Genomic DNA, 13,092 nt, shown 5'->3' with positions numbered 1-13,092 from the left:
CATCACTTCTTAGTATTCTTTTTTCATTAAAACAAGATCTACTTGAGAGCAAATGTTAATTTCCCACTTACATTATAAACCTCCAATATCTTAACCAAAAAAAAAAAAAGAAATCAACCTCTTTGCACACAATCCACATCATTATCACTTTAACTCTTAAGGATTGAGGATTCATGACCCTAAGGTGAACTGAAGTGGTGGTTCCCAGGCTGTGCTTAAGGGAGGAAAGACCCTAGCAGCAAGCAGAGGAGGGGAAAGGGCAAGAGAGCAGTGTATTAACAGGTTTCTGAAGAAAGGCCTGAAGCTCACAGGTATGCCCTCAATAATCCTTCCGTTACTACCTAGAAAAAGTGATGACACTGACCATCCTTTATGTCTCAAAACCTCCTGCAAAGCTGTCCTTCATCATTCTAAGAGACCTTTAAAGGCAACTGTTTACTGGATTTCACATGGATACACGTTCCAGGAAGGGAAGAAGAGAGGGGAGCATACAGTGTGATTTGCCTCCCTAGGGGTTGCCCCATGGGATTTTTCTCTTTAATAAGCCAATGATATTTATTTATTTACAGTGTGGTGGGGTGGGGGCGGTGGACTGGGTGGGAGGGTTGATCTTTCCTTATGTAAAATAACATGTCAAGGCCACTATTTGGCACCCAGGTCCCAGTAATGAGATATCTGGGAGGCCAAAATTTTATCAGCTGGTTTGAGTACGGAATGCAGGAATATTTTGCTAAGGAAAACTTGAGAACATTTGCAGAGTTGGGTCCTTGAGTTGGGAGTAGGGAAAAGGGAGAGAAAAACCTTGTATTTTTGAGGGATGGTCATGAAGAACTTTTTTAAAGCCTACCTAATTGATTTTTATGTATGTGTTTATTTATAATTCACATACTGATTTATTAAGTTTATATAAATATCATAAAATGGGAAGCTCATTTCAAATGTTATCATGTTCTAGTGTTTACATATGGTTTAATTTCAAAGTAGCGGTGCCAAGATGCAAGAAGGGATAAGGAAACATCCTCCATTTTCATGTCTTATTTCTTAAGTCTAGTTCTACATCACAAAATAATAAGGTCGACTGAAGGAGACTGTCAGTCTAACACACAAGAACCTGCTCACACTATTCAGATATGGAAAATTCAAGAGTAAAATACTGGGACTTCCCTGGTGGTCCAGTGACTAAGACTCTGAGCTCCCAATGCAGGGAGCCAGGGTTCGAACCCTGGTCAGGGAACTAGATCCCACATGCTGCAACTAAGACCCAGTGCAGCCAAATAAATAAAATTTTAAAAAAAAGAGTAAAATACTGTCAACAAATTATCTAAATTAAAGCTTCCTAATTGGCAGACCTTCCTAGGTTCCATACTAGAGTACTTAATAGAATGTAGCCCCATAGTTTCACTCATGTAGTAGCTCCCATCTGACAAGCAAATTGTTGATTTGTGCTTAATAAGCCAAATATGCATAAATTATTTTTAATTACATAAAGCCAAGTGGTAAATCTAGGTGCCAGAGAAAAGTCATTACCCTTATCATCCAGGAGGAACAAGGAATACTGCAAGGTAACTGCAAAAATCTAGAAGGGTGAATTACTTCTCTAAATGAAAATCACTTTATCTGAAAAATAATCTTATGTATAAAAATTTTTTCACAAGATATTCCACCCTGCTGGGAACTAGGACAATTAAGTAAGATACAGTTAGGAAAATGCTAAGTAATCTACCAGATACCCACTAGAAATGTTTCAGAAAATTTAGAAAAGGACTTCAGAATTCTAACTTCCAAGTTAGTCACCTGCCAAAACCATCCTAGGGTTCTCTGTTGCTCCAATTCCATTATTAGCATTAAAAAAAAAAAAGAGCCAACTAACTTCACCAAATCCACAGCTAAATTCATTACATTGCTGGTGCTAATTGCCAATTATCACATGGCCAAGAAATGAAATCTTAAAAAAAGTACAATATTAGCATCTCTAGGTGTTCATTTTCTTCATTAAAATAAAATGTATAAACGAAACTCTTAAAGGGGGAGCATGTAGCATTGGATTTCAGCAAATAAAATGGACAAAGGCAAGCTTATACTGGCACAGAATCAATCTCCCACGAGAGCGAATCCAAATGTGTATTTGTGGTAAAGCACAGCAACGCTGTTGGGTTCACAATTTTAAGAATACAGTAATTGAGCAGCCATGAAAATCAGCACACACTTTTGCTCTGGACCAAAAAGAACCAAATAAACCGTAAAAACACCTCCTTGCTCCATTCTGATCCATTTTAATTTACATGAAATATAATAGTGGTAGCTCTCATGTGGTAATTTCAAGCATTCTACCACACCACAGATAAAGACAAATATGCTGAGATACGAACTGACCACAAAAATGGGGCTATACCTGTTCTCATCATACAGGTGTGGCAGAAATCTTGGTTTATTTCTTCAGACAAACCCTCTCTTCTTTTAGAGAGATGGGGCTAGAGTAAATGCAAATGGGTGGGAGAGAGATAAGAAACTGGTGTAACTGATGCATGCTTTAAGAAAAAGGACGTCAATTCCCTGGTGGTCCAGTGGTTTTGACTCCCAGGCTCTCGATGCCAAGGGGCCTGGGTTCAATCCCTGGTCAGGAAACTAAAATCCCACAAGTCAGGCGGCAACAAACAAACAAACAAACAAAAACAGCGTGTCAAATGAAAACCCAAATAAAGAAAACAAGGAGTGATTATATAAAGTAAATTTGCAACAAGTAAAAACATATTTACTACTACATAACAGTGATTTGATTCTCAAAAATCTGATTTACCTATTACTTTTCAGGAACACAGTAGTTGTAACAAAGTGACATAAACTTTGGTAAATGTGCACAGGAGCACCAGAAAAATTCTGGTCAAATAAAATTATGGGGAACCAAAATTTTATGCTGCAACACTGGGCTGGAAAATATATTTTAAATATATTCTGATCTGTTTTCAATGGACTCAAATGGGCAAATTACACCACTGGGTAATTATGAACATTGATTCTCAAATTATAATCTGGAAAATATATACATCTATTAAATGGAAAGACTCCTCTGCAAAATAACACTTCTAATTTTTGAAAATTATAAAGTGGCAAAACATGAAGTTTAATCAGGCAATTTTTGTGGCGGTATTTTCAAAAGGGCTCTTTTAGAAGTTGAATAGGATGAATAGGTCACGCAAGATATTTTTTAAAAATGTCCCATAGGACCTCAGAATTCTCACCACACTACCCAGATCTTGAAAAAAAAGGAAATAGCACATGTTCATCACCATCTCAACAATACACATTGATTTGGCGCCTATAATCTTTCATTTTATCCTCTCAACTCTGAGGTAGACACCATTTAACAGAAGAGAAAAAGCAATACCTTCAGTTATTTGGTTCTAATTACAATTTGCCTGGTTTAACAGTTACAGGTCACAATTATAATTTGCCTGGTTTGCTGATTTATTTCCCTCAAACCCGACCCTCTTCCACTTATCTAGATTATGAACACTTCAAAGACTGGGAACTGAATATTATCTTTGTATACTAGCATTCTATATGGCACACCGTAGGCTTTTAAGGTTGAATGAATGAAAGAATTTGTCGAACATCATTCAACAGGAGATTATGATAGGACTAACAAGCAGGTTTTGAGACACTTCCTTCTCGTTCCATCTCACTGCTGAATTAATCCTGGACCATCACTTCAAAACCACAATATCAAACTTGAAGTTGTCACGAAAATAAGCTCTGGTCTCCCCAGTGACCAAAAGTTTGCACCTGCCCAAGAAGGCTGGTCTCAAAACAAAGTTCCCAGACTAGACCTAAATAGAGTTCTTGATTTGTAAATAAAAGAAGTGAAGACAGGATGGATTAGGCGGGAAGAGAAACTTCCGTTTGTTCAATCGGTTTGCTTTACAACCTTGGCTCTGAAAGAAAGGGCAGCCAGCGCCAAACTCAAGAGAGAAACGAGCACAATGGTTACTTTGGGAGGGGATCCCAAGGATCGAAAACTTGAAGACGAAGTGAAAAACGCTAAATGGGGAGGAATTAGCAATTCTGAGACCTACTCCTCACCTTCCCCCCGCACTCCGACTCTCCCCCCACGCCCAACCCCGACTCCCGAATCTCTCTTTTGACGCCGATCCTCCTAGATGTGATTGGAGTTCCTCCCTTTCTCCTCATCCGTCCTCCCACACAATTACCCCCCACCTCCACCCTGAGGGTGGTGGCTAAAGATGGGGGAGGAGGGGAGGTTGTGGGAAAAAGTTAAGTGCACAACTGCGAACTGGCCCTGATCACTAGCCTAAAAGCGATCTGCCCACGTCTAACGCTTGTCACCAGCCCCCTCCGCCATGGGAAGCGACAGAGCAGGTACTCTGCCTCTGAAAGATCCCTCCTTTACCTCAGATTCTTCTTTGGCTTCAGAAAGAACCCCCCTCCTCCCTTTCGCCGTCCCACTCAAAAAGCGACTGCTGGTCCAGGGAGGCGTTCTCAGGACTCAGTGAGGGCGACGGAAAGGTGGTGGTGGGGGGAGAATAATCCGAGTCCCACCCACCCCCACCCTCCCCGCCCAGGGTTTAGGATCAGGCGGCGGGCGGCGACGAGTAACTGTCCCTCACCTCCTTTTAAGTACCAGCGAACACGGGGCCCGAGGCAGGGAGGGTGGGGGTAATGGCCACAGCTTACCTGTGAGTCCCCCGCCACCTTCCTCCCCGTAGCCCCGACGCCGCTGCAGCACGAAGTAGTCATTGGACCTTTCCATCATCCACAGCTTCAGCGCATTTTTCAGGAGCACTTCCTCGGGCTTCAGCCACATCGCGAAGAACTTTATGCCGCCCTGGAGCAGCCACCCAGATACCCTCCTCACCTCACCCCTCCACTCTTTTCCTCCCCTCTACTTCTCCTCCCACCAAATCTGCCTCAGGCGGCAGCAGCTCGAGTTCTGCTTTTCCACACTTCCCCCAACCCTCCCTTCTCTCCCACGTAGGCAACGAGATTGCCAATTCCCTCCCACAGCGCTAACGCCCGACTGGGAAATAGTCCTGTTCCTTTCCCTTCTGGGAATTGTAGTTTCCTTCCCGCTTTTCTGTACTCAAGCACCTGGAGTACGGGACTACACTTCCCACAATCGATTGGGGGGTGAGACCTGGGTGCGGGTGCTTTCAAAGCGAGTCCAGCCACCAGTTAAGTGGATTTTGCCAATCGAAAGTTTAAAGCGGTTTTTGGAGCGAGTAAGTGAGGCCCCGGTATAGAGGTGTTGTTTTTTCTCATCCTTTTACAGCTGAGGGTGTTAAACTGTAGTAAATAGTTTCTGGAATCTGGGAGTAACGAACCGCCATTCTGGGAAGGAGCAGTAGCGGTAACTAACGTTTTGTTGTTGTTCAGTAGCTCAGTCGTGTCCGATTCTTTACGACCCCACTGACTGTAGCCCACCAGGCTCCTCTGTCCCTGGAATTCTTCAGACAAGAATACTGGAGTGGGTTGCCAGTTCCTTCTCCAGAACTAACGTTTAATGAGCTCTTACTATGTACTAAAGCGATTTCACTTACAGTGTCTCTCACATAATCCTTACAGAAGTCTCAATGTGTATCTCCTTCCCCACTCTGTACATAAATAAACAAATGTGCTGTCGGGTTCGGTGACTTAGCCAAAGTCACACAGAAAGTGGAATCTGATACTATTCATTGTCTGATTGAAAAATCTTTCTTGGATCAAGCTCTTTTCTGCCCGTACAATAAAAATATAAAATCTCCAGAAACCATATAGTGTTTTTCACGCCGTGTGCTCCTTCCTTCCCAGATTTGTTCTAAATATTGTAATCAGCCACAGAAAATGCGTCCAACTTTGCTTTACTGGATATAACAATTTATGAGCAATTTTTTTCTTGAGTTCTTTAAGAATTGCTTTCAGGGCAGCCTGTACCTTGTTAATGATATGCAGCTGCTTAAACACTTTGAAGTTGGTAGTTTGTGAGACATCATTATGAGAAATATTTGAGGGACATTTTTATTTACTGCTGTCACTAAGCCCACCAGAAGTAAAGAGGCTTCTCTGGTGGCTCAGACGGTAAAGAATCTGCCTGCAGTGCAGGAGACCTGGGTTCAATCCCTGGGTTGGGAAGATCCTCTGGAGAAGAAAATGGCAACCCACTCCAGTATTCTTGCCTGGAGAATTCCATGGACAGAGGCTACAGTCCATGGGGTCGCAAAGAGTCGGATAAGACTGAGCGACTAACACACAACAACTGAAACTGAAAACACGTTTATAGGAAGGAAAGAGTTGAGAGGCAGCGTACAAAAAAAAGTGGAAGGTGGGGGCTCTTGGCAAGCTATATTGAGAATGAAGCCTCAAAAATACGACTTTAAAAAAAATGGGGTGGGGCACACCCGGATGCCAAGGAGCCATAAAACTCTGCCTCAGAGCAGCGTCTGTGGCTTAACCCTCACAAAATGTGGGCCAGCTCAAAGAAAGTGGGCGTGTGCTACAAGCAGGGATTTTTCTTGAAAGTGGAAAAAAGGCCAATTTGGGATTCTTTTTTTCAAAAATGCAGTTATTAGTCCCAAGGCAGCTTTTTGGAGGCGGGGGAGGGGGGTGGGGTCGAGCGGGGAAGTTGAGGGTATGGCGTGGGGGGAGTGGTGGCCGGTGGACAGCAATCTTCCCAGAGCCCGAACTGCAATGTATCCTTGGGGAAAGCCATCCTAATTTGGATATGTATTAAGGAAGATAATTTCTTAAATCTTCCTGGTGAAAGATCAGTAAATGTGGCAAATAAAAAGAGATGTGAAGTATCCTTTATTTTTTACCTTTCCTTCCCCCTTTTATTTCCTTCCTCATCAAGCCACATTCTTTTCCAATATCCTTAAACTGTAAGAGTTGTGGCAAGGGCTGTGCAAAGCTGGATGGTTCTTCTGTCTCTTTACTAGGCAACTCTATTCAGATAAACCCACATGCTCCCTGTTACAGAAGTGTACCCACTTTTGGCTTGGAGCAGGGCATTTAGAGAGTTCCTGCTGTAGTAAACAAACATTTTGTTGATTATGTGAATAAAACACGTTTAAATTACCTGGCATATAACGTTTTATCTTGATCATCTACTGTATTTCAAGCCTTTGCAAATAGAAGTATTTTTCTTAAAATGACTTAAAAAACAGACCATGTTTCAATTGTGTATATTTAGTGTACATTGTTTTTAGAGAAGAAGGACAAGAATTACAAACTGCCATGGATATCACTGCTGGTACTGTGCTGGTAATATCTATATCTATCTATGACTGGATGCACAGATAAGTTATTTGACCCTCGTGAGCTCCGGGAGTTGGTGATGGACAGGGAGGCCTGGCATGCTGTGATTCATGGGGTCGCGGAGAGTCGGACACGACTGAGCGACTGAACTGAACTGAACTGAATAAACTTGTACATTTTAACATCCTTAATTTGCAGATGAACAGGAGGCTCAAAGAAATTAACTTGCCTACAAACATAACTAAATAAATGGTGGAGCTAGGGTTTGAACCTGGGTTTGTCTGAGTACAATATGTCTGACAATATGGTTTATAGATACCTCAAAGACAGTATGTCCAAAGCCTAATTTATTTCTCTAATATCCTCCCTGCCCAAAGTTTTCTCTTCTACTACATTCTCATAGTTCCAAGCACCACTGTTTACCAAGATGCTCAAGCTAAGAACCTTGGAATAGTCTTCCCTCCCCCCTTTTTTTACATTTAAGAAAATGAGGTGTTAGTTTCAGGTATACAGCAAAGTGATTCAGTTATATATATATATATATATGTATATCAGATTATTTTCCATTATAGGTTATTATAAGATATTGAACCTTGTTCCCTGTGTTATACAATAAATACTTGCTGCTTGTCTATTTTATATATAATAGTGTGGATCTGTTAGTCCCATACTCCTAATTTATCTATCCACCCTTTCCTTTTGGGGAAAAGTTTGTTTTCTGTATCTTTGAGTCTATTTGTATTGTAAATAGATTCATTTTTATTGTTATAATATAATATTTGTCTATGTCTGGTTTACTTCACTTAGTATGATATTTTATAGGTTCATCCATGTTACTACAGATGGTATTATTCCATTCCCTTTTTATGACTGAGTAATATTCCATTGTGTGTGTTTATTTATATATATGTATACCACATCTTCTCTATCCAGTCATTTGTTGATGGGCACTTAGGTTGTTTCTACACCTTGGCTGTTATGAATAGTGTTGCTATGAACATTGGGGTGCCTGTAAGGAAACTGAGAATAGTCTTAAACTTCCTACTCTTACCACCTGCACTACACACACACACCACTCTAGTCTTTTTTTTTTTCAAAAGTCCATTCCATCCTCCTATTATCACTTCAGATAAGCCTCACATCACTTTTCTGCTGCACTGTAATAGCCTCCCAACTCATCTGTCTACTACCATGCTCGTTTTCTGATTTATCCAAGCCACATATTTATGGACACAATGTTATACTATGCAGAGCTGAATAATACCCCATTTATCCAAAATTCAGTCTTCCAGCTGACTCAGCCTTCTAAACCATAGTCTCAAACACCTATGTGAAAGGTACTGGCAAACACCAAATAGCAATTCCAAACCCTGTGCCATGGAAAGTCTTAGGCTGTCACTCAAGATTCCACTGGATTCTTATTTGAAGTGAATTTCACAAGCTTAGTTGATATTTTACAGTCTGAAGCAGGTTTAGAAGCAGCAAGATTCAAAACAGGTGGAGTATTGCTAGAGGAGAGCCATCTAAAACTTTAGTACTCAAAATACAGACCCTGGGCCACCAAAATCTGCATCACCAGGGAGCTTCCTATTAGGTTGGTGCAAAAGTAAAAGAAATTCAGAATCTCAGAACCCATTCCAGGCCTTAGAATGAGAGTGCACATTTTAACAAGATACCGGTAATTTGTAGGAATATTAAAGTTTTAGATTCTCTAATTGAAAGCAAATGAGGTATTTGAAAATCAAATTATACAACATATTGGGGGTGATTAATCACGTTTATTTGTTGGCAAAGTGATGTCTGTGCTTTTTAATGTGCTATCTAGGTTGGTCATAACTTTCCTTCCAAGGAGTAAGCGTCTTTTAATTTCATGGCTGCAATCAGCATCCGCAGTGATTTTGGAGCCCCAAAAAATAAAGTCTGACACTGTTTCCACTGTTTCTCCATCTATTTCTCATGAAATGATGGGACCAGATGCCATTCTAAAGGAGATCAGTCCTGGACTGATGCTAAAGCTGAAACTCCAATGCTTTGGCCACCTCATGCGAAGAGTTGACTCGCTGGAAAAGACTCTGATGCTGGGAGGGATTGGGGGCAAGAGGAGAAGAGGACGACAGAGAATGAGATGGCTGGATGGCATCACCAATTCGATGGATGAGTTTGAATGAACTACAGCAGTTGGTGATGGACGGGGTAGCCTGGCATGCTGTGATTCATGGGGTCACAGAGTCGGCTATGGTTTTTCCAGTGGTCATGTATGGATGTGAGAGTTGGACTGTGAAGAAAGCTGAGCGCCGAAGAATTGATGCTTTTGAACTGTGGTGTTGGAGAAGACTCTAGAGAGTCCCTTGGACTGCAAGGAGATCAAACCAGTCCATTCTAAAGGAGATCAGTCCTGGGTGTTCATTGGAAGAACTGATGCTGTGATTCATGGGGTCGCAAAGAGTCAGACACAACTGAGCGACTGAACTGAACTGAACTGTTTTTCCATAGAAATTGTCAACAAATTGTGGATTACAAATTTGTTCTATGTTGTGGTCCTTTAATGGACCGGAACCTGGCAGTCCAGAGTCAATGATAAGAAAGTGAAAGAGAGAAGGAGAGAGAGAGAAGGAAAGAAGGAGAGAGAGAGAAATAAAGAAAGAGAGAGAGAGAACGACACGAGGACCCAAGCTCTGATGGAGCACAAGTGCTTTATTAGCAGAAATGTAGGCTTATATATCTTTAGTAAGATGATTACTCAGCTATTACACAGGATGAAATTTTATCAATAGCCACAGTATGGATAGTCTAATACATACAAGGTCGCTGACACTGAAAAGAGTCACTGAAGGGAGTTACTGAAAGGAATCCAAGCAGATACCCTTTCCCACGATCTCAGTCCTGAGAACTGCGTGCAGCTGTATTCATTCTCAGAATAGGAACTGATAAGGAACATAGAATCCTTGAGAAATAGAAAACAGCATGCAGGAATCCTCCTGTTAAAAGTTCCCTGACAGTTCTAATTCTGTGAAAAAATACCGTTGGTACCTTCAATCTATTGAATCTATAGATTGCTTTAGGTATATACTCATTTTCACTATATTGATTCTTCTGATCTATGAACATGCTATCTTTCTCCATCTGTTTGTGTCACCTTTGATTTCTCTCATCAGTATTTTCTAGTTTTCTATATATAGGCCTTTTGTTTCTTTAGGTAAATTTATTCCTAAGTATTTTATTCTTTTTGTTGCAATGGTGAATGGAATTGTTTCCTTAATTTCTCTTTGTTTTTTCATTGTTAGTGTATAGGAATGCAAGGGATTTCTGTGTATTAATTTTATATCCTGCAACTTTACTCTATTCATTGATTAGCTCTAGCAATTTTCTAGTGGTATCTTTAGGGTTTTCTATGTAGAGGATCATGTCATCTGCAAACAGTGAGAGTTTTACTTTTTCTTTTCCAATCTGGATTCCTTTATTTCTTTTTCTTCTCTGAATGCTGTGGCTAGGACTTCCAAAACTATGTTGAATAGTAGTGATGAGAGTGGGCACCCTTGTCTTGTTCCTGATTTTAGAGGAAGTGCTTTCAGTTTTTCACCTTTGAGGATAATGTTTGCTGTGGGTTTTTAAGGCTTTTATTTTGTTTAAGTCTGATCCTTCCATGCTTGCTTTCTGGAGTTTTTTTTTTTAATCATAAATGGGTGTTGAATTTTGTTAAGGGCTTTCTCTGCATCTATTGAGATAATCATATGGTTTTTATCTTTCAGTTTGTTATAATGGTGTATCACATTGTTGGATTTGTGATATTGACGCATCCTTGCCTTGTATCCCTAGAATAAAGCCCACTTGGTCATGATGTATGATCTTTTTAATATGTTGTTGGATTCTGTTTACTAGCATTTTGTTGAGGGTTTTGCATATATGTTCATCAGTGATATTGGCCTGTAGGTTTTTTTGTGTGTGTGTGTGGCATCTGTCTGGTTATGGTATTAGGGTGATGGTGGCCTCTTAGAATGAGTTTGAGAGTTTACCTTCCTCTGCAATTTTCTGGAAGTGTTTGAATAGGATAGGTGTTAGCTCTTCTCTAAATTTTTGGTAGGATTCACCTGTGAAGCCATCTGGTCCTGGGCTTTTCTTTATTGGAAGATTTTTGATTACAGTTTGATTTCCATGCTTGTGATGTGTCTGTTAAGATTCTCTTTCTTCCTGGTTCAGTTTTGGAACGTTATACTTTTCTAAGAATTTGTCAATTTCTTGCAAATTGTCCATTTTATTGGCATATAATTGGTTATAGTAGTCTCTTATAATCTTTTGAATTTCTGTGTTGTCCTGATTTCTCCATTTTCATTTCTAATTTTATTGGTTTGATTCTTCTCCCTTTTTTCTTGATGAGTCTGGCTAATAGTTTGTCTATTTTATTTATCTTCTCAAAGATCCAGCTTTTAGTTTTGTTGATTTTTTGCTATAGTCTCCCTTTCTTTTTCAGTTATTTCTGCCCTAATTTTTATGATTTCTTTCCTTCTACTAACTTTGGGGTTGTTCTGTTCTTCTTTTTCTAGTTGCTTTAGGTGTACAGTTACATTGTTTGTTTCTTGAGGTAGGCTTGTATTGCTATGAACCTCCCTCTTAGCACTGCTTTTATAGGTTTTGGGTTGTCATGCTTTCATTTTCATTTGTTTCTATGCATATTTTGATTTCCTTTTTGATTTCTCCCATGATCTTAACACAACATGACTTTTACAAATGAATTCTCATAAAACCCCACCATCTTAATTTGGAGACTACCGATACATACAAATATATATACTGTCACTGTTTAAAAATACCAGCCTATATTTTGAATGTCATGTTGTTTAGTTTCTAAGTTGTGTCCAGCACTTTTGCAACCTCATGGACTGTAGCCTGCGAGGCTCCTCTGTCCATGGGATTTCTCAGCAGGAAAAGTGGAGTGGGTTGCCATTTCCTCTCCAGGACATCTCCCCGACCCAAGGATTGAACCCCCATCTCCTGCATTGGCAAGCAGATTCTTTACCACTGAGCCACCAGGGAAATCCTATATTTTGACTATGTGAAAATAATAAAGTCTGTTACTCAAACTCTTATTTATAATCAAAATATAATACCAGGAAGAAAATTCACAAGTGACATGGATTCCTCTTCTTTGCATATACCCAAGAGAATTGAAAGCATAAATCTACACAAGGACTTGTACATGAATGTTCATAGGAACATTAGCCAGAATGGCCATAAAGTGGTAATGATCCAAGTGTTCCTTAGCCGATGAATGGATAACCAAATATGGAATTACCCATAGACTGGAATATTATTCAGCAATTAAAAAGGATGAAATATTGATGCATGCTTCAACATGGATAAACCTTGAAAATATGCTAAGTAGAAGAAGGCAGTCACAAAAGACCATATATGATTCCATTTAAATGTAATGTCCAGAATAGGCAAATCCATAGAGACAAAAGGCTAATTGATGGTTCCCTGGGGCTAGAAATGGGAGTAGAAACTGAGTGAAAATGGATATGAATGGATTTGGGGGGATAATGTCAGTCAGTTCAGTCGCTCAGTCATGTCCGACTCTTTGTGACCCTATGAACCGCAGCACACCAGGCCTCCCTGTCCATCACCAACTCCCAGAGTCCACCCAAACCCATGTCCATTGAGTTGGTGATGCCATCCCACCATCTCATCCTCTGTCGACCCCTTCTCCTCCTGCCCTCAATCTTTCCCAGCATCAGGATTTTTTCAAATGAGTCAGCTCTTCGTATCAGGTGGCCAAAGTATTGGAGTTTCAGCTTCAACATCAGTCCTACCAATGAACACCCAGGACTGATCTCCTTTAGGATGGAC

General features: G+C 40.3%; 1 protein-coding gene across 5 annotated transcripts in view; it reads right to left on the bottom strand.

Annotated features, from left to right (window-relative positions):
* Window positions 1–4,954, bottom strand: part of TBC1D8B (TBC1 domain family member 8B) — a 137,210-nt gene extending 132,256 nt beyond the window's left edge. For all 5 annotated transcript variants that reach the window (XM_088834336.1, XM_055438123.2, XM_055438122.2 and 2 more), the window contains exon 1: window positions 4,693–4,954. In XM_088834336.1, coding sequence (XP_088690462.1) covers window positions 4,693–4,822 — 130 coding nt within the window. In that variant the 5' untranslated portion in view covers window positions 4,823–4,954. The remainder of the gene's footprint in view (window positions 1–4,692) is intronic.
* Window positions 4,955–13,092: the final 8,138 nt, after the last annotated feature.

The sequence above is a fragment of the Moschus berezovskii genome, chromosome X, assembly GCF_049115385.1.
Source record: "Moschus berezovskii isolate FMDL1 chromosome X, NW_MosBer_1.0, whole genome shotgun sequence".
NCBI lineage: Eukaryota > Metazoa > Chordata > Mammalia > Artiodactyla > Moschidae > Moschus > Moschus berezovskii.
Note: the sequence above shows the minus strand (reverse complement) of the source record. Positions and strands in the feature narration are given on the sequence as shown.